General features: G+C 34.9%; 1 protein-coding gene and 1 non-coding gene across 2 annotated transcripts; both read right to left on the bottom strand.

The window, feature by feature from the left end:
- Window positions 1–6,591: 6,591 nt before the first annotated feature.
- LOC123919185 lies at window positions 6,592–6,698 on the bottom strand. The gene has a single exon (XR_006813097.1). It is a non-coding gene; the product is annotated as a small nucleolar RNA R71 (small nucleolar RNA).
- A 7,282-nt stretch (window positions 6,699–13,980) lies between these two features.
- Window positions 13,981–17,236, bottom strand: LOC123917070 (transcription factor bHLH63-like). The gene is made up of 6 exons (XM_045968690.1): window positions 16,623–17,236; window positions 16,008–16,142; window positions 15,795–15,866; window positions 15,111–15,326; window positions 14,908–15,010; window positions 13,981–14,150 (listed from the first exon to the last, which is right to left on the bottom strand). The coding sequence occupies exons 1-6, from the start codon at window positions 17,148–17,150 to the stop codon at window positions 14,113–14,115; spliced, it is 1,092 nt and encodes a 363-aa protein (XP_045824646.1). The 5' UTR covers window positions 17,151–17,236; the 3' UTR covers window positions 13,981–14,112.
- Window positions 17,237–21,946: the final 4,710 nt, after the last annotated feature.

Genomic DNA, 21,946 nt, shown 5'->3' with positions numbered 1-21,946 from the left:
TCATATTAAATCGCAGTATCCAACCATATAGTAACGGCCTATATTAGATTGATGGACATTTATTGCCCAACAAGGCTCCTCGGTCGTTTTCTGACAGCCATTAACGGTGTTGATACGCTCATCAATGGCCTTGGCTCCGTGTCGAGGACTATAAAAAGTCTTCTCATGCTTAAAACATCTGCTTCACACTCTTACTGACTTGAGCATCGAAACACCTACAGATATAAAATTCCCTTCAATTCACCGGAACGGAAGAGGAGCATCATCGGAAAGGTTGACTTTGATTAAGGTAAGATCAAAATCTATTAGTCAAAAGAAGAGAAAAATAAACTCTCATCTAAATTGTTGTTATACGTAGCTTTCAGCAAGTGCAATTTTCCAACACAAGGGTTCATTATGCTAATTTGACATTGTTGGTCTAGTATATTTTGCGTACACATTTAATCAATATCGAAACCTATATTTAGGGAGAGAGGGAGTATAACATTAAGTTTAAGTTTTTTTTGGGGTTACCCATAAAGTTTAAGTTTTATAATATGAGTAACTTTATTCTTGCGAGTATTATTATTTCATTTTAGGCTTAATTATTTTTTGGTCCCTTATCTTTATTTTAGATTTTAAGTTAGTCCTTTATTTTTTTTAAAGTTTCAAGTTAGTCTCTTCCGTAAAAAATTTCACTATTACCGTTAAATTTGGACACGTGACATAAGGAAATCACACTTGAAAAGATGACACGTGTCCAAATTTAACGGTAATAGTGAAAAATTTGACGGAAGGGACTAACTTGAAACCTACAAAAAAGATAAGGGACCAACTTAAAACTTTTAAAAGATAAGGGACCAATTTAAAAACTAAAATAAAGATAAGGGACCAAAAATACAATTAAGCCTTCATTTTATTTTATATATAAAGTATAAAGTTAATTCATTTGATTCAATAAAATCATTAAAAAAACAAATTTTTCAATGTTCAAACAAGGTTTATTTATTTTTCATCTTAAAAACGGTTTTAAAAATAGGACTACCAAACAAGTTTTTATTTTACTTTCTTTTCAAATTCCGTTTTAAAAAATTGATTTATAAAATGGTATTTAAAAACTGAAAACTAATTAAAACCCAATCAAACAAACTCTTAATTATTATATTTTAATTTCTTTTTAATAAATATAATTTTTTATCTTATAATTTAAAATGGAAGAAGACATAATCATACCCTGTTTTTTGACAATAATAATAACCCTTTTTAATCTATGCAATTGATGCTTTTGTTGTTGTCTTGTTGATGTGGTCAAATTCAAAAAAGTTTATATTTTTGGTGAAAAGTTTTTCTCATTACATTGTAGCTTTTTTTTAAGATACTATTTTAAGTAGCGTTTGAGCTTATAGTTTTTTACAGTTTTTTTTTCTATTTCTAACCTTTAATTTAATTTTATTATTTTTATAAAATAAAAAATTACTCACTAAACATGTATGTCCCGTTATATCTTTTTATATTTATCAATTATTTTAAAAGCTAATTTTATCAAACATTTTAATTTTAATCAAGTAGCTTTTCAGCTATCAGCTACCTTATCGGCTATAAACTAGCTAATAGCTTAATTTTACCAAAGAGGATTATAATTGAGCGAGTTTGGGAAATATTGACATATGTTATAAAATATATGTCTTCAATTCCTCAAGTCCATATATAGGTTATATGGAAAGCGATGTATGGAAAGATGTTTAAAAAAAACAGACTTTGGTTGTTGATAATTTCATAGAAGAAGTTTGTGAGGTTGTTAGCATTGGCTCCTCGTAATGTACATAATTACTTTATTGCCCTTAATTATAAAAAAAAATATTTTTTGTTATATTAATTAAATATTTTTTGGAAAATGCGGGACACTGGTTAAGCATGTTAAAATAGAAATTCTGTCTCGAAATATGTGCATTCAATGCCTCAAAAGTACAAAAAGTTGTCTTTTCAATATAAATTTTATTTTTTATTTCCTTTTTAGGTATACTTAACAAGTGCCCCGGGAGCATTGTTTAGCATGACCCATATTTTTTTATGAAGCTAAAGAATTAAATTAAAATACTCTAGCATAAGATGTGGCTAGAATGACAGGATACAAGAGTTCAAACACAACAGGTAACCAAAATCTATACAAACAAAACAACTAATAAATTAAGGTGCAAACCCAATACAAAACATCGGATGAATCCACCACATATTAACATCATAATTGAAACCCGGTTTCTTAGTTTTGAGCCACCACCAAACTATAATCTTAACTTTGTCCAACAATTAAGCTTGAGATAACATCTAATTATTGAAGATACGAGTATTTCTTTCTTTCCAAATAATCCAACAAACAACAACAAACCAGTCAAATCAATTGAATGCACTGTTTAATCTTTTTTCGAAACATATGAAAACTCCCAAACTGCAGAGCATAGTCTTTGGAATTAATCGGTAGCACGACAAATATTCAACCAAATGTGAAAAAAAATTACAATTGATTTTTTTTTTTTTTTTTGATAAGCAAAATTGTATTAATAAGGAGTACAAGGAGTACTCAATCCTTACAATACAAAATGAAGTTATAAAGCTTCAAATCAAATACTTTGTAAACAACATAAAGGGTTACTACACCAATTGAAAAACGAGTAACCTGTTTTGCGCCCCGCTCTACCACTAAACCAAAACCAAGAGATGAATTTGATTTGCTCAAGAATGGTAGAAAAATCAGCAATCTTGCCTCTAAACAAAGTATTGTTTCTCATTCGCCATAAACACCAAGTTGTGGCTAACCAAATTAGATGTCTAACCTTCATTCCTTTCCTATTTTTAATAAGGGAGCCAAATTGCAAAAAATGTTTACCGCCCCCTTCTTGCAATGTAGAGTCAAAACCCAGCCACAAGAAAACTTGCCTCCAAACTTCCTTAACTTTATAGCAACTAAAGAAAAGATGATTACAATCCTCCACATCTTGAAAGCAAAAAACGCACGGTAAATCATGCGGATTAGATAAAATACCTTTGGAAGCTAAAGCCGCTTTGGTTGGCAATTTCTCAATAAGCAGACGCCATCCAAAAACTCCCACCTTTGATGGAATATCATTCTTATTATCGAACCAAATGTATTGGCTGCATTACATAAAATTACAATTGATTTATTAGTCATACAATATAAAGCGTATAAAATTAATTAGGAGATTTATTGAGGATATAAATCTCAATCACATAAATTCATTGTTGTTGATTTTGTCAAATCTATATAAAATTGAACGAGCCTGGGACACATGTTATAAAATCTCCATTTCCAAGTCCATGGGTGATATGGAAAGCGAGGTATGAAAAGATATAATTCTATAATAAAGACAAATGGAATATAAAGCATGTTATTAATCTCAACTCCTTTATGCTAAAAAAAAAAAAATAAGAATATAAAGCATGTAAAATTCAGAGGCCAATACTATTAAAGATTCTAGACAAAGGAAGTATAAAGCGCTTAAAATTCGTTGAGACTATCTCATTTTTTATTGTTATCATGATATTGATATGAAGTTTTTACCGTCGTTAATGATGATTAATCTCTGTTTGAGGAACTTGTGGAGTTGAGTTATCTCTCACCCAACCGAATTTTCTTGGTACGCATGAGTTCTCGGGAGAAACAATAGGGTCAATTGTTGTGAATTCGTCTATAAAATCACACCAATGAAAACTTGATGTGTGAAGCAAGACAACCAAGTAATTAAGCGGAATAAGCAATAATAATAATAATAACTGATAAACGAGATAAAGGAGAAGAAATAACACGATAATTTGTTTACCCAGTTCGGTCCAATAATGACCTAGTCTGGGGGAGAGAGCAGCCCCTCCGTTCCACTATAACAAACGAGTCACCTTACAAGAAATTCTCAATTGGGTTACAAGAATTAATCATAATTCTACCCAAAACCCGAATCTCTTCCCGTGGCCAAGAGACTCAATTTGATAAGCGTTTTCCAAGGTGTACCACAAAGATAGTTCACCCACCCTAGAGTTGTACCAAGAGAAAACTATTTTTCCTCTCTAAAAGTCTACCCCTTGTGTGGTGGCAAACCTTAATCCTTGTCTCTACATCTCTACTCTCTTGAGTTGCTCTCTTATTTTTCTATGAATAAAGCACTCCATATTTATAGAAAAATATATGCCAAAAAATTAGTAACAAATCTGTTTTAAAATAAAACAAATCCAAGTCAGAGTGTTTTCCAAGAAAATATATTTTTTTTCCCAAAAAATCTTCAAAACATCAAAGATGCAAAAAGATTCAACAAATATTTTTCTGACTTCTTGTAACTGAGATTTCAAGGCATATCCAACAATTCTCCACCTTGCCTTTAAATCGATGGTGATCCCATCAACCACCGTGCTAATCTTCTATTCAAGATCACCAGATTGTACCTCCCTCTTCATCCTCGGAATGCCTTCCGCTCTCATGAAGATCTTGCATCCCACTACCATAGGATTTTAGGTAGCCCCACAAGATTCACCGCACCCTCTTCAGACTCCGAAGTGGTCAACTCCGTACCTCCCTGAAGAAATGCTTGCTCCCAACTATCATCGAAATTTTAGATAGCTCAACAAGCTCCACCATCCCTCTTCAGCCCCCGGATTGTGCCTTTTCCGTCCTCCTGAAAAATCGCTTGCTGATGACGAATCGTCACACTCTCTAATCCGTGCCTATTTTAGCAACATTAGATGCATTTTAGTAGGTTTTTAGCAATAAATATAAGAGAAATCTAACCATAAGCTTGATTACTTGATTTGCAAGAAAACAGGAAAAATTGCAGGAAATGGAGGATTTTCACTACGCTGGGGGCGTAGCCCATCACGCGCCGCGTGATGGAGTTCACAGGGAGCCAAGATTTTCACTCTGATCACGCGCGGCGTGATGCCGTACCACGCGCGGCGTGAAGCTTTGTTGAAGATGAAGATTGCTCTCTGACTTGATCACGCGCCGCGTGATTCTGTTACCACGCGCGGCGTAGTTGATGGATTTGCAACCACGCGCGGCGTGATAGATCTGGCGCGCGGCATGGTTGCCTTCTGTATATATAGTTTCTGCATAATTCTGTTTTGGGGTTGGAAAATTCTGCAAATTTGATCTACACTCTGGGTTTTGAACTTCAAGATTGGGATTCAAGACTCCGAAGGAAGCTCCAAGCACATCGATAGCATGGATTCACAAGCCATGACATTGAAGCTCGGACGCGGACAAAGGGAGATGAGGAGCTAAGTTCTTCGGAGGTAGGATCTAGGATAGCCTAGAATGTAGATAGACTTCATGTAATCTGCTATATGTGTAAGAAACTACTCTGTTATAGTGTTGATTTAATGCAATTCGATGTTTAATGCTTTATAATCCTTCATTAGTGTTGTAATGATTTCGAGTTAAGTCACGTGCGAGAGTATTGATTTAATTTCTGAACTGAATTGCATTAAGCGCTCGAGTGTCTCCGGTCGAGAGATTGAGGCATAGAGTGTAGCGAACGATTGACGCGCGTTAATATCATTCGTTGTAGGTAGCTTCCGCCCGAGAGATCGGGGGAGTATCGACAACGAATAGAGTGGATTTTGACAAGAGATTGCGATTCACTAATTTGTCGATCTAGTTGTTAACACTTGAGTAGATTCCTATGATATAGTAGATTGCATGTTGTTTAGCTATAGACTAGGCGATTCCGATGATTCTACCTCGCTTTTCCATTATATCAAAGCACGTTTTCTAGCAATTCATAACTCAACATACCCCCAATTTATGTGTATTTCTTGCATAATGTCTATGAGCACTATTCGACTAGTTTAATCACACAATCCCTGTGGATCGATATTTTTATTACTACGTGGTAATTCGTTCACTTGCGAAAATAATCCATCAAGTTTTTGGTGCCGTTGCCGGGGATTGTGATTGATTCGACAAGGCGATAGTGTTCATATTTTCTGTGTTTTCTTTATTTTTCTGTTTTATATTTTTCTCCCGGAGCGTTCTACTTGTGTGTTTCATTGTGCATGCGGAGAACAGGTCCTCAAGAGCTGCAATTTGATCCAGAGATTGAAAAGACAGCTCGCGCAATTCGAAAGGCAACAAGGGAAGCTCAAGCTTCAAGGGGAACAGCTTTGCTAAGAGATACACCGGACTGTCAAGGACAGACTACAGCAACAATGGAAGAAGAGCAGATTCCACCGGTTCCTCAACCGCCAAGGCGTACCCTTGGTGATTATGGGAGGAGAGACAATGACGCGTTGGCAAATCAAGGCTTTCAGCCGGCGAATCCTGTCTCATTCGACATCAAGAACACGGTCCTTTCCGCCCTAAAAGAGAATCCTTATTCAGGTTCGGAAGCTCAATGCCCGAATTTACACTTGTCTCACTTCTATGAAGCCTGCGACTATACCGATCCACCGGGGGTGAGCGAATCGGACAAAAGACTTAGGTTATTCAAGCATTCTCTCACCGGCCGTGCTAAAGATTGGTTGGACACGATACCAGCCGGAACTATTGAGACTTGGAGACAGCTGGAGCGGAAGTTCTTAGATCGTTACTTCCCTATTCATAAGTTCCTAGAAAGGAGGGCTGAAATTAGCAACTTCGAACAAGCGGATGGTGAAACGTTGTATGATGCTTGGGAGAGGTTCAAAGTTTGTCTTAAAAGGTGCCCGAATCACGGTTTCGATGGCCACAATCAGATGCAAATGTTCACCCAAGGTTTGAGGGCTCAGACGCGAATGATACTTGACGCATCAGCCGGTGGTTCGTTGAAGAACCGTGACGAAACTGAAGCAAGAGAATTGGTGGAAAGCATGGCTCAAAACGAGTATAGAGCTACTAATGATAGAGGAGCCAAGAAGAAAGGCGGAGTGTTGGAATTGGATACTCAAACAGCACTATTGGCACAGCAAAAGCTCATGACTAGCCAAATGGAAGCAATGATGAAGCTGCTGTCCAATCCACAAGTTCAATATTCTCCAATAGGTAAAATCGACAATGTGCGCTGTGATTTTTGTTTGCAGGATCACCCAAATGGTGGATGCTTCCCGGAGGGTTCAGAGGAGGCTCGCTACTTAGCCAATTTCCGAAAGCCGTACAACAACAATAACAACGGTTCCGGGTGGGGGAACGGTATGCAAGGTCAAGGTGCACCGCAACAGCAGCAAAGGCCTCCATCAAGGATGGAAGAGACTCTAAATCAGTTCATGCTCATGACCCAAAGCAACTTTGAAGCGATGAAATCGAGTCAAGCAACCTCTAACAAGAATCATGAAGCTTCTATAAAGAATCTTGAGGTGCAAATGGGTCAGCTGTCAAGACAGTTTTTTATTTTGCAAAACCTTAAGAAATTTTTTAAAAAAAAAGGAATGACTTTCTTGGAGGTTAGGCACCTAATTAGTGGTTGATGCGCAATGCTCACCACTAAGTTTGGGGTTGCTCTTTGGAATTAGCAAACAATGAAGTTTGGGGTGAGGGTACTAGAGAACTTACAAAAACTTTTTGGTTGAAAAAATTGAAAATTTTTCAAAGATTCAAGGCTTTAGAGAAAGATATGTTGAAAAGAAATGAAAAAATGAAAAAAGAGATGAATGTGAAAAAAATAGAAAAGAAGTACTAAAAGAAGTGATAGCCTTGAATTCAAAAGAATTGCAAAACTTTGTTTGATGATTTGAAAAAGTTCTCTAGTCCACTATAGTTCAAAAGAAAAGGGTTTTGGTTTATGAATTTTTGACCATAGGGGGATCTAACTCCAAGTTTTTCTACTACTTATCCAAAATGTCACCATCCACCCTAGCCAAGCCACGTTATAACCCTAAAAGACCTCTAATGTGTGGGCACAAAGTGAACCGAATGAATTCTTAGACTACTTGCAAAATTATTGTTGACTTGCATTGATGTGTTGATTTGAGTGAATTACCCAAATTGAAGAGTGCATGTGAGTAGTGTGATGGAATCATAGAGCCGTGGTCGAAAAGTGTGAACTACTTGAAAATGTCTTGCGAGAACGGTTGTGCAATTGAGCATTGTTTGCAGGTGGATCATTGATCATCAGGTGAGTCTCACGTATGTATGATTCGAGTGAATTTAAGGAAAATGTCAAGGTCTTGACACAAAAGCTTGAGGTAAAAGTTGTTTCCTTGAGGACAAGGAAAGGTTTAAGTTTGGGGTTGTGATGACGAATCGTCACACTCTCTAATCCGTGCCTATTTTAGCAACATTAGATGCATTTTAGTAGGTTTTTAGCAATAAATATAAGAGAAATCTAACCATAAGCTTGATTACTTGATTTGCAAGAAAACAGGAAAAATTGCAGGAAATGGAGGATTTTCACTACGCTGGGGGCGTAGCCCATCACGCGCCGCGTGATGGAGTTCACAGGGAGCCAAGATTTTCACTCTGATCACGCGCGGCGTGATGCCGTACCACGTGCGGCGTGAAGCTTTGTTGAAGATGAAGATTGCTCTCTGACTTGATCACGCGCCGCGTGATTCTGTTACCACGCGCGGCGTAGTTGATGGATTTGCAACCACGCGCGGCGTGATAGATCTGGCGCGCGGCGTGGTTGCCTTCTGTATATATAGTTTCTGCATAATTCTGTTTTGGGGTTGGAAAATTCTGCAAATTTGATCTACACTCTGGGTTTTGAACTTCAAGATTGGGATTCAAGACTCCGAAGGAAGCTCCAAGCACATCGATAGCATGGATTCACAAGCCATGACATTGAAGCTCGGACGCGGACAAAGGGAGATGAGGAGCTAAGTTCTTCGGAGGTAGGATCTAGGATAGCCTAGAATGTAGATAGACTTCATGTAATCTGCTATATGTGTAAGAAACTACTCTGTTATAGTGTTGATTTAATGCAATTCGATGTTTAATGCTTTATAATCCTTCATTAGTGTTGTAATGATTTCGAGTTAAGTCACGTGCGAGAGTATTGATTTAATTTCTGAACTGAATTGCATTAAGCGCTCGAGTGTCTCCGGTCGAGAGATTGAGGCATAGAGTGTAGCGAACGATTGACGCGCGTTAATATCATTCGTTGTAGGTAGCTTCCGCCCGAGAGATCGGGGGAGTATCGACAACGAATAGAGTGGATTTTGACAAGAGATTGCGATTCACTAATTTGTCGATCTAGTTGTTAACACTTGAGTAGATTCCTATGATATAGTAGATTGCATGTTGTTTAGCTATAGACTAGGCGATTCCGATGATTCTACCTCGCTTTTCCATTATATCAAAGCACGTTTTCTAGCAATTCATAACTCAACATACCCCCAATTTATGTGTATTTCTTGCATAATGTCTATGAGCACTATTCGACTAGTTTAATCACACAATCCCTGTGGATCGATATTTTTATTACTACGTGGTAATTCGTTCACTTGCGAAAATAATCCATCACTTGCCTCCGACTATCCATGGATTTTTGCGATAGCCCTACAAGCCTTCACCACTCTTCGACCTCGGAATTCCTTCCGTACTCTCGAAGTTTTGCTTGGCTTCAAACCAACCTTGGAATTTTAGGTGGTTCCACAAGCTGCAACATCAAACTCTCCTTGTATCCAACTACCTCCAACAGTTTCATAAGTTACCAAGTCGGATCTCTTGTTGCTTTCAATTGCCTCCCTGAAGATACTCTCAAGTTCTTGCACTTTTTCAGCCACAATTGAAACATAACCCACAAGGTCTCCATGTTCATCCCCTCTGGTTCAACAATACCACTCTCCTCTCTATCTCCGATTAGATAGCCAAGAGCTAATGTTGACTGTTTACCACTATTGGAAGACTCCACCTCAAACCGAGTTTCCACCAAAGTATACCCACCATGATCTCCACCTTGTAACACGCAAGACCTCTTCAACTCATCTAAAACATACTTCAAGCTATTGTTAGTCTCCAACAATTCCAGTTCAGTTCAACACCTAGTAAACCTTGTTCACTAGTCCAACTAAACTCATGTCACTAACAGGTCCACCCGAAGTCCCACAACTCAACCACATCATGAGAGTCACCACTAGTTATAGATGCATGATCAACTATCTTTGCATCTAAGTTCAGAAACATACCTCACATCGTGTAAAGAAACTCACGATTGTCAAACTTCGTAAGACAAACTGAACCCATACCTTGAACCTTCAAGCTTTCCGTTTTCAAGATGAACAACTCCACCTTGAACTAACTCTAGAGTCTCAAAGTATTCATTCTTTTAACACATGTTAAAGGAGCATCCAACGTCCATGACTCAACACTCCATCGAATCTCAACTTCCACTAGCACATGCGCATAATAAAGTTGTTGTTTCAGATAGTAACCTGAGTATTCTTAGCACCGCCTCTCCAGACTGATGTCGAGTATTATTCCCACCGCCTCTCCAGGCCGACCTTCTTCGTCATCTCCATTAACTCGTTATCTTCGAGGCACCAGGTAACAACACTCCATGTTTTACCTATCATCCCGAACATTAAAATTGTTTCTATCTTCACTTTCCACAATTCCAAATTGCTTTCAGAAAGTCCCTCGATATCCGACTTATAACCCATGGTGCTCACTTCAAATTGTTCTGATTGCCCCACGGTGGGCGCCAATTGTTGTGAATTCGTCTATAAAATCACACCAATGAAAACTTGATGTGCGGAGCAATAGAACGGCAACCAAGTAATTAAGCAGAATAAGCAATAATAATAATAATAACTGATAAACGAGATAAAGGAGAAGAAAGAACACGATAATTTGTTTACCCAGTTCGGTCCAATAATGACCTAGTCTGGGGGAGAGGGCAGCCCCTCCGTTCCACTATAACAAACGAGTCACCTTACAAGAAATTCCCAATTGGGTTACAAGAATTAATCCTAATTCTACCCAAAACCCGAATCTCTTTCCGTGGCCAAGAGACTCAATTTGATAAGTGTTTTCCAAGGTGTACCACAAAGATAGTTCACCCACCCTAGAGTTGTACCAAGAGAAAACTCTGTTTCCTCTCTAAAACTCTAGCCTTTGTGTGGTGGCAAACCCTAATCCTTGTCTCTACATCTCTACTCTCTTGAGTTGCTCTCTTATTTTTCTATGAATAAAGCACTCCATATTTATAGAAAAATATATGCCAAAAAATTAGTAACAAATCTGTTTTAAAATAAAACAAATCCAAGTAAGAGTGTCTTCCAAGAAAATATATTTTTTTCCCTAAAAATCTTCAAAACATCAAAGACGCAAAAAGATTCAACAAATATTTTTCTGACTTCTTGTAACTGAGATTTCAAGGCATATCCAACATCAATGATCCAGGATCACAAGAGAGGGAGACACCACATCTCCACCCAAAACCTTAAGACATTAGGTTAATGACTTACCTATTTTATAAATTAAACATTCTTCCCATACATAGTCATTGCGGACTTAACCGCTCATAGTCATAGTTGAAACCCAACACTATTATTGGTACATACATTTTCTATGGATATTAAAGAATTTCCCTCATGTATAAAAAACATTAACTTTCCACTTTGTGAAGTAACTTTAGTATTGTTTGATCACATTTGTAAAGGAATATTTTCGAGTTTTCCCTAGCCTATTTTATACCTTGGAGATAAATGCAAAGGAAAGTTCTCTTTAGAAGGGTCCATGAATGATATAATACCCCAAGAGAATGAGACTTGAGAAGGGTCCATGATCATATCTCATCATCCAAAGAAACAAAGAAAATCAATAAAATCTTGGCTATAGATGAGAGACAGGTCCACCAAGCTCTCCATTATATATGGCTTGAAATGAAAATTGAAGGAAACATGAGGCTCTTAACTCAAAGATAAAATAACAATATACACCATCGTTGTCCTTGGCAATCTTAGTGGTCCCTATAGGTAATCATCTATGTAACCTAACACTGAAAACAGCCTTTCATGCACATTAACTTATTAAGACAGGACGAATATATAGCCATGCCGTTCAATAATTTGGGTTGTATATTATTTTAACAGGAGTGCTAGCAACACACTCTTTAACAAACACACTCTCTTCTATTGGGTAAAATTTATATGGATCTCATAAAAGTTATATGGGTCCACATTTTTTTTATGGGACCCATGCGAATTTCAACCAATAAAAGAGAGTGTGTTGGAGTGTGTTTATTAAAGAGTATGTTGCTAGTATTATTCTTATTTTAATTTAGATAATCACCCAAATTATTGTGAGTGAGCAAAATAAATTTTCTCTCTAGAAAAATGCATATAAGAGAGAGGTGAACAATACCCAAAAGTATGATGTAGAATTAGAAACTTTGAGATGAGATATAAATGGACTTAAACTTTGGTTGGGCCTTTTGGGTGATGGACTTCGGAAAATTTCTCTCTCCCCCTCAACGGCTTTTCTCCCTCCTAAAGTTCAATTTTTACCTTTGCAAAAAAAACTTCTGAACGTGTTTTTTGAAATTTTTCTAGTTCAGACATTATTTTAAACGACAAATTTATGCAAGAGTAAAAATAGAATTTCAAGGAAGAGAAAAGAAACGTTGGTCGGGTGGAGGGAGGAAGAGAATTATTCTGGACTTCGATGATGTGTAATGCAGCCTGAATCCAAATGGGTCTTTCTATTGTTCCGAGTCTATTTGCTAGTTGATAAAAAAAAAAAGTATCAATACCTCTAACCTACTTGAGTAAAACCTGAGATGGGACTAATTTGTTTGGTGCTATTGTGTGATTGACAAATGGAAAATTCTCCATTGGTGTGAGCAATGTGTTTATATTATTGGTCTGCTCAATAGTTGTGTCATGTGTGTATATTCTGTTTTATTCTTCTTGTACAATTACCTACTAATATAATTTGAAGAGGAGTGCTAGCAATACACTCGTTAACACACATCCCAACTGTTGAATATAAATTTGGTATTTACCAATTAAATATAATTGGTGGGTCCAACATTTATTTGAAGGTTATATTGTTAAAATACAACTTTCAAATGTTGCGTCGAAGGTCTAATCATGTCGAAACGGAAGAGAGTTTCGAAAGCTTTGAAAGGTATGTTTGGGGCTAGTTTGTCAAGAGCATGTCGAAGTCGCAAAACAAATCAAAGGGCCAGCTGGTCCAGGCCCAAAGAAGCAACAATGGTCCAATAGAGCATTGGCGCGCACTGAAGAAATGAAGATTGAAAGTGGAGAACGTGGGTCGACGTGGCAAATCGAAGAGCGTTCAGATGATCAAGAAGCAGTTACCACTTCATCTTAGTATTTATAGCAGTTTTTCATTCAGAAGAAGGGTCACAAAATTTTATACAAAAACTCTCTCTAAAATTCTAAGTACTCAGCGATCGAACGAAAGGAATTTCGAGGAGAAATGTATGTTTTGTGAACCATCTTTATTTGTAATTGCTTTTCATTCAATGCAATTTACTTTTCAGCAATGTTCTTTAGTTTTCATTGATGTTTATTCTTGAAACTGCTGTTTTCGAGGCGATTCGAAGTAGCTATTTCAATAATTTGTTTGCAAAAGATTTTATTCTTAAGTGTTTGTTTTCCTTTTAAACGAACAGTCAAACATTTTCTTAAATAAATCAAACACAAAATTGTCCTGAGATTTACTAGTTGATCTCGCGAGTTTAAATACTTAAACTAGCGGTTGTTTACCAAATTTCCACGTAAACACCAACGCACTCTTTTTTATTGGTTAAAATCATATTATTCATAGATAGAATTATTAACCGGCTTTGTCTACAGTTTATTTATTTAAGCAGTCCAACCACAGTTTCATTCTATTTGAGTGGTTCAAAGCACTTGAACCATAAATTGAGGTTCTCTTTAGTTTAATGTCCAGTTTGGTCTTTAAAACTTTGAATCAAATGCAATGGAAGGCATCCACCAACACCCTAATTTACAATGGATAAGGTGAGTGGCTCACAAATCTTCATTTTCCTTTTCAAGTGGCAATATTGTAACTTAAATGTCCAAAAGAAAGTGAGTTAGTGTAACACCATATACTAAAATGATCTTATTTATAATAAGGAGCAGTATACAGCCAAAATATGTTATGTACTTTAAAAGTAAAAGAATTTTGATAAGAAGCATTTGGAGTGAGCTCATCCAACAAATAATAATAGAAGATCTTGTTTACATCTCCATCTTCATATTGCTAGCTTCAACCATACCTATAGTCATAAAACAAAAAATTTAGAATTGCATTCAGAAGTAGCCTAGGACAACTGCTTTTAAAGTTATAAACAATTTTAATTGGTCTAAAATAAGGTTGTTTAAATCCCAAATAAAAAAATAAAAAAATAAGGTTGTTTGTGAAATAACCAATAAGACCTGCTTTTATTTTAGCCATTTTAATTCACAAAATACAATTAACTTCCAACCCTCATCAGTGATTTTTGTCCTGTATTACAAGCAACTTAGTTAGCGATCAGTCTTAGAATTTGGTTTCGACCTAACTCATAAAGTCAAACTACAAAATGTTGGAGAGTCCCGGGAGCAACAAAAACAACAATGGGTCGGTGCTTCAAGACCACAAGAGACCAGACACCACATCATCACCTAAAATCTGAAGGCGTTCGGTATATATAGGTCACCACTTTTATATAATCAACATTTAATCCATCCATGGTCGATGCAAAACTAACCACTCAGACTTAAACCAAACACAAAATATCCCAAGTTTCTTTTATAGTTCTAGCCTTCTAGGAGTAAAAATAGTGGGAAAAGGAATAGAGAAAGCAGATAAAAGAAAATTGATGGAAAAAGAATCTCCATTTTGATGAAAATTGACTTATCAATATTTGTGGGGTTCTCATTCTCAAACGTCTTTATCATCTATGAAAATCCAATATATCTTGCTTCTACTTTCTATTTGTGATAGCAAGCTAAGGAAAAAAGTGATTTGACAAGTCATAAATTTATAGCTACCTGTGAATGGCTGAGAAGGAAAGGATATTGATCTTGCTTGATCAAAATCCACATTGTGAAGATTTTGAAAATTACCTTCCCAAGTTGAGGAGGGTAGGATATGCTGCAATACACATAAATTTAGATCAATCATAGAAGACTAATCATTACTTAACATGAATAAACAATATTTTAGAGGACACGACCACGGAACGGAAACATACAGTGAAAACTGATGAGTCGAGAAAGATTTCGGGTAAAGATGCGGATGTTGGTGCATTAATGTTCCTACAAAGTCCGATTTCCGGAGGGATTATCCCCATATTGTTTATTAATCCGCCACAACATGAAACTAATTGTTGTGCTGAATTGAATTGAAGATATGCAGGGTTAGTCATTTCTGATGGGATCCCTGTGGTTGGAAAATTTTGAGTAAACACCTGAAATGATCAAATAATATAAGAGCATGTTAGGAACTAAAACAAAAGAACAAAATCGAGGTTTTAAACGACGGTCGCAATAATGGGTTGTGCCACGATTCGTGATATTGTGGATAATCGCAATCAAATGTTACCAATATTGGCTTAATTGTGGTCATATGTGACCAATACAATACAACCTTAATTGTGGTCAAATATGACCACCATGACCACGATTAAGGTTGTATCGTATCGGTCAAATATGACCACGATTAAGGCTGTATCGTATCGGTCACATATTGGCTTAATCGTAGTCATATGTGACTGATACGATACAACCTTAATAGGTGCATGATACAGTTTTAATCGCACTGGCGAGCCTAACATCATAAATCATGATGCTGCATCCCTGATCGCGGTTGTGAACCTTTTTATCCCAAACATTGAAAGAAACATTGGCTAAAGTTATGCAACTTGCATTGCATTTACCTCTTTGGCAAACAATTCATCGATGTTGAAGTCAAGTCTTGGGTTTACAGCCGCTAATTTCATCGACAAGAACTGCATTTCGTTATAATGTAAAGTAAGTTAGGTGGACTTTAATTGCTCCTAAAATAACTCGTAAAACCTAATAAGAGTGACAACTACATTTCTTATGAAATGTCCAAAGGCATAGAATGAAACAGGATTAAAAGCACTAACCTCAACTTGTCTTTGAAGAGACTGAACATAGTTAATGATTTCATCAAGCATTCCAGCTTTGCCTGCAATTTTGTTACATCCTGGCACTAAATCTTGCAAATATTTCATCCTCTCACTTATTTTTTCCCTTCTAACCTGCACAAAACAGAACAAAATATTTGCATTGAAACTCAAGTACCAAACAGAAAAAAAAAACATACTCAACTAACCAATCTTGCACCAAATAAGTGTCTATTTGATTTCATTGTAGTAAAAAACAAATTTTACCTCCTACCAAAAGTAATTTTAGTAAAAATGTAAATGTTGAGGTATCATTATTTTACCTCCAAACATCAATTTAACTTTAAGTGATTATAACAAATATTACTAATAATTGGGTGTCCAGGTTCGAACCCCGACCCCAGCATATAAAATGTGATGTCACTGCCAACTGAGCTAAGCTGACGTGAACATATCATTAATGTTAACTTATTAATAATAATTTATATTTTTTCTTAAAAGACAAGAAAAAACAAATATTATCAATTTTGTGAAATGAGTTTATTATTCATAATCACTTTTTGTTAACCAAAATACATGACAAATTAACAAAAAAAAATGTTAAATTTTACTCACTCTTTCAGCTAAGCTATGACTATCAGTGGCTTGGCCACGACGTGCACGAACATGAATGTAATCAGGCTTCTGATTTTGAATTTCAGACCCTTTCGAATTTTCCTTGGAATTACTATCTTCACAATTTTCTCTCTTATTTTTGTTTCCATTGTTGAACTTTGTATTCTTCTGTCCTTTTCTTTGCTCTATGATTTTGGATTCACCTTCTTCTACACAAACTTTGATCCTCTTGTCTTTAGAATTCAAATCAACCTTATTATCTGTTTTCCTTTTCTTAACGGTTTCTTCATCAAACCCGTTTTCATAATCCGGGTCAGGTTTCATTGAATTAGTTACGATTTCGCCGAGAGCGGAATCGCAACCAAGCATCATAAATTGTTGTTGGTGTGAAGAAGAGAAACCATTTCCAGAAAACTGTTGGGGTTCATTTTGAAACTTGATTCTTGCTCTTTGTCTTTCCAACACTGTCATGTCGGAAATGTTTCCTCCTCCGACTAGATTACTCGAAGTGTTGAGACAGTGTAACATGTTTTTGTTGTTCTTGTTGCCTGCTAAACTACGCCGTTGTTGGCAATGTTGATAACGTGCGCTATGTTCTTTGCAGAAGAAAAGAGTGAAGTGAAAGTAGAAGCTGGTGAACATATATATAATAGAGGGAGAATAATAATAATAATAATAATAATAATAATAATAATAATAATAATAATAATAATAATAATAATAATAATAATAATAATAATAATAATAATAATAATAATAATAATAATAATAATAATAATAATAATAATAATAATAATAATAATAATAATAATAATAATAATAATAATAATAATAATAATAATAATAATAATCATAATAATAATCATAATAATAATAATAATAATAATAATAATAATAATAATAATAATAATAATAATAATAATAATAATAATAATAATAATAATAATAATAATAATAATAATAATAATAATAATAATAATAATAATAATAATAATAATAATAATAATAATAATAATAATAATAATAATAATAATAATAATAATAATAATAATAATAATAATAATAATAATAATAATAATAATAATAATAATAATAATAATAATAATAATAATAATAATAATAATAATAATAATAATATGAAATCATTTTATTTATAAGGTAAAGAAAATCTTCAAATTATATTTTATTTTTGTCAGTTAGTTTTATACTTAGAAATTTCACCCTTAAAATGGAAAAGTGAGTTGATTGAGGTTTGAACCTCAGTCCCTTATATATACTCCCTGCGGCTATGTTGCACGGGTACTCCGTTTTAGACAGAGTACCGGTACCGGATACGTACCGGGTACCGGTACGCGTATGGTACTCCCATGGTACGTACCCTCAAAGTACCGAGTTTTTTTTTTTGTTTTTTCATGCGGGTACACACGTGGTACTTCCAGGGTACGCGCGTGGTACTCTCAGGGTACACACGTGGTACATATTTCATCAAAAAATATTCTCTTTGTTTTTTGCAACACTTTCCAATCCCATTCTTTTTTTTATTTGTTTATTTTCTTAAATAAAGATTCACTTTAGTTTAAAATTAGAATCGATTCAATCTCCTTTCCTTTTTATTTATTTTTAAAAGTAGAGCCGCATAGTCTTACTACTACTCTTAATTTCCTAAACGTGTAAACCACAATATAACTACTTTTAAAGTTTGCTATTTTCTATGTTTATAATTATATTAAAAATAATTATACGAGCGTACCCGCACCTTAATTTTTTTAAAAATGTCGTACCACGTATCGGTACCAGTACCGGATACCGGTACCGTACCCGCACCTATGCAACATAGTCCCTGCGGTCACATTTATAAGCAAAATAACACTTCAAATTTTGGTCACTATTTTAAGCAAAAGTTAATTACTTTTAAACTAATTAATACTATTATTCGTAATATACTCTTATTTAATTCTATTTTTTTTAGACATTTATTTCACTTTTACACTTTTCAAAAGGGATAATATAATAAACTTAACTCATGTTTTGTATTAAATCAAAAAAATTAACTACACTTAACTAGTTAACTAAATTTCTTAAACACCGCATAAACAATATTTTTGCTAATATTTATATCCGGAGGGAGTACAATGCAATATGCCGTCAACATAACTAAGCTCATGGAACACTTTCAAGGCTTTGTCTAACATGAACAACCACATTAAGTGGTGTATCGTGCACAAGTTAGTGATATCTCTATAACGAATACGAATTTTACAAAATTTATCGTTGGATTGAAAGTTTGTATCATATAGATCATCCATGTCAAATTTTAAAAAAATTGAAAATCATATGATATGTCTTTGAGATCCGTCAAGATTAACAGTATTTAATAAAAACTCATAAACCGCTAATTTTGATGGGTCTCAATGACATATCAAATGATTTTCATTTTTTTTAAAATTTGACATCGAAGATCTATATAATACAAATTTTCAATCTAACGGTGAATTTTGTAAAATTCGTATTCATTCCAGCGATATTACTGATCACCACTTGATGTGGTTATTCACGTTAGAATTGGCCCACTTTCAATATTATAAATAGGAAAAAAAATTAGTACTAAAAATTGGGCGGAGGATGGCGGAAGGAGTGGCCGGAATTATTAGGAGTGTGGGTGGGACAGAGAGCCAACCGATATATCCATAACCAAGGCCGTGGGCTATGGGTCCCAACTGATATGACTGCCACGTGGGCGTGTCCCATAGCACTAAAATGCCACTGTTTTACGTTTTTTATTTGTATTCTTATTTTAGTATTATGCAATGATTAAGAAATATAAGGGAATGTTTATTTTTAGAATATATTGAGTAATTAATATATTTAATCTATATTATACATCATATATATTTGCGGTTCACGACATCTTTAAGTAAACACTTAGATGTTTTTCAAACTTTAAAATAAATTTCATTCGGAAACAAGTGAATAATGTGACTCATTTGTTAGTAAGGTCATCATTATGTTAGTCCATATGATCATGAACATATACTATCTTGTACCAAGAATGATAGTTTGAATGAAATGAGTTAAATAGTTAATTTAGTTCTTGAAATATTTTTTTATCATTTATCATGTTCTTTGATCATATTTTTAAAAAAACTCCCTCCAAAATCCTCTTAAAATTCCTCTCAAATATAGACGTTGTTTGAGAGTCTGGAGGAGATGAGAGAAGGAGAGGAGAATTTTCAAATGTTTATTTTTTTTTTCATGTTATAAAATTATCATAATTTAGTGAAACTAAAAAATTGTATTGCACGAGGGTTTTGGGGATTTATATAAAATCTTCAAATTCAATCTATGTTGTTGTAATATTTTCAAAATTAAAAATATATTAATGATAAGTATTTATTTATCATCTTCTAAAAACACTCAAAAAATATGAAAATTTTAACTATTTGTTCATCTATTTTTCTCCCTCCAAAGGTCTCTTTTCACCAATTTACCGTAAATCTTAGAATTAGGAGTCGGGTCTAATTCAACTCAACCCTACAAATTTGACTTGAAATGTGAGGATTGTATCACATTCGATGTGAGAGTTCTTAACACACGCCCTTCACCCCTCACTCCCATCACACTATATTGGCTTGATGTGTGGATATAAATGGTGGTGATCCGATTGCAGGTAGTCTAATAGATCTTTTGAGAGGGACTCTTATACCATTTTAGAATTGAGTGTTGAGTTTAACTCAAATATACAAAATAGACTTATAAGGCGAAGATTACATCTACTTATAAATCCATATCCAGACCAAAGTCTAAGATAATTTGTTTTTGCAAGCTTATTAAGCGTCTATTTTTTTTGACTTAAAGTATCTTCCTCCAAGAGTATGTAGGACCACACATGATTTTGATAACTGATGATAGCCAATTATATGACATTTTTAGTAGTAGATTAGTATAGTATTTATAGTAAATAAAGACCAAAAGAAAGGAAATACCAGGAAAAGTGAAGACATAAGGACCGGAAGCAAGAAAAATGGAAAAAGCAGCAAAAAAGGGCAAAAATGGAATAAAGAAAGCGCACCATCGTACCCACGATGAACCTGGGCGTGGCGCGATGAGTAGAAGGATATAATTGAAGAAAATCTTCTGAAAATCTTTACTATCGTGGCACGATGGCTTGTCATCGTGGCACGATGATGACTTGAAAAATAAGCAGAAAATATCGAGAAAATCTTCCATCGTGGCCACGATGGGTGCGATGAGCGCAGAAAAAAAGCCCAAATCCAGCTGTAAAACTATAAATAGAGTCTTCCTCCTTCACTATTATTCATTCCACTACATTCCAAAGTTGTCCAACATATTCAAGAGTTAGGAGAACTCTAAGAAGGAGGCAAGGATGCCAAGGAACTCCAAGGCCAATAAGATTCTTTTCCTTTCTGTTCTTGTAATTTATTTTTCCTAGGTTAGATGGAGTCGAGAAACTCCCTTACGAATGCTTGATTGTAATATTTATATTAGTTATTTATATAAATTCAGTTATTTCTACTTTTAAAACTCTTTTGATTATCTGGTTTTAGTTATTTTAATATTGATCACATTAGAATAAAATCTAGGGACCTAGTGGATATCGCATAGGAAACGAAGCTAGTAATCCCGACCGAAGGACAGCTTGCTAAGACCTACATGAGAGCATTAAATTCAGTATCTGCGGTTTTAGTATAGGATTGGAATAGAACGTTAATTTCTACCTTGCAGAGTATGTCTGTGGGTAGGTGACTAGTTTTAGGCAAACGTGACAACTTATAATTTAGGGGTCCCCAGGGCGATGAGACCAAAGTTTTAACGAAAAAGTGGAGTTCTGGATCAGGGTGTCTAAATAAAGTAAGGGTAACCTTTAACTAGGCTCTGTAAAAGCTTGTAATAGAAATAGGCACAAATATGGCATTGCACCTATTTTCAACAGTCTAAATCTTAGGAGAGGGAAATAATTGAGCAACCAAGCAGGAGTAAGGGAGGAATTCGACCACACTTAACCACTCTGTGTGGTCACACACACACCTTTACTTTTCAGTCATTTAATTTCCGCATTTACTTCTTGTAATTTACTAAATTACCCGCAAAGATATCTTCTTAAATACATAAAGCGAAGACAAATATCTATAGTCCTAAGCGAAACTAGAAACCTTGGCACAATCCCTATGGAGAACGATAAACTTATCACTTTATTACTTGGTAGCGATTCTGTGCACTTGCAGAACCACTGTCAATAACATTCTTAAAATAAAGTGTCAGTTTTTGTAATGAAGAAAATACAATATAAGTGACTTAATAAAAAA

Source organism: Trifolium pratense, linkage group LG3 (assembly GCF_020283565.1).
Source record: "Trifolium pratense cultivar HEN17-A07 linkage group LG3, ARS_RC_1.1, whole genome shotgun sequence".
NCBI lineage: Eukaryota > Viridiplantae > Streptophyta > Magnoliopsida > Fabales > Fabaceae > Trifolium > Trifolium pratense.
The sequence above is the reverse complement of the archived record's forward strand: the minus strand, read 5'-3'. Positions and strand labels throughout refer to the sequence as shown.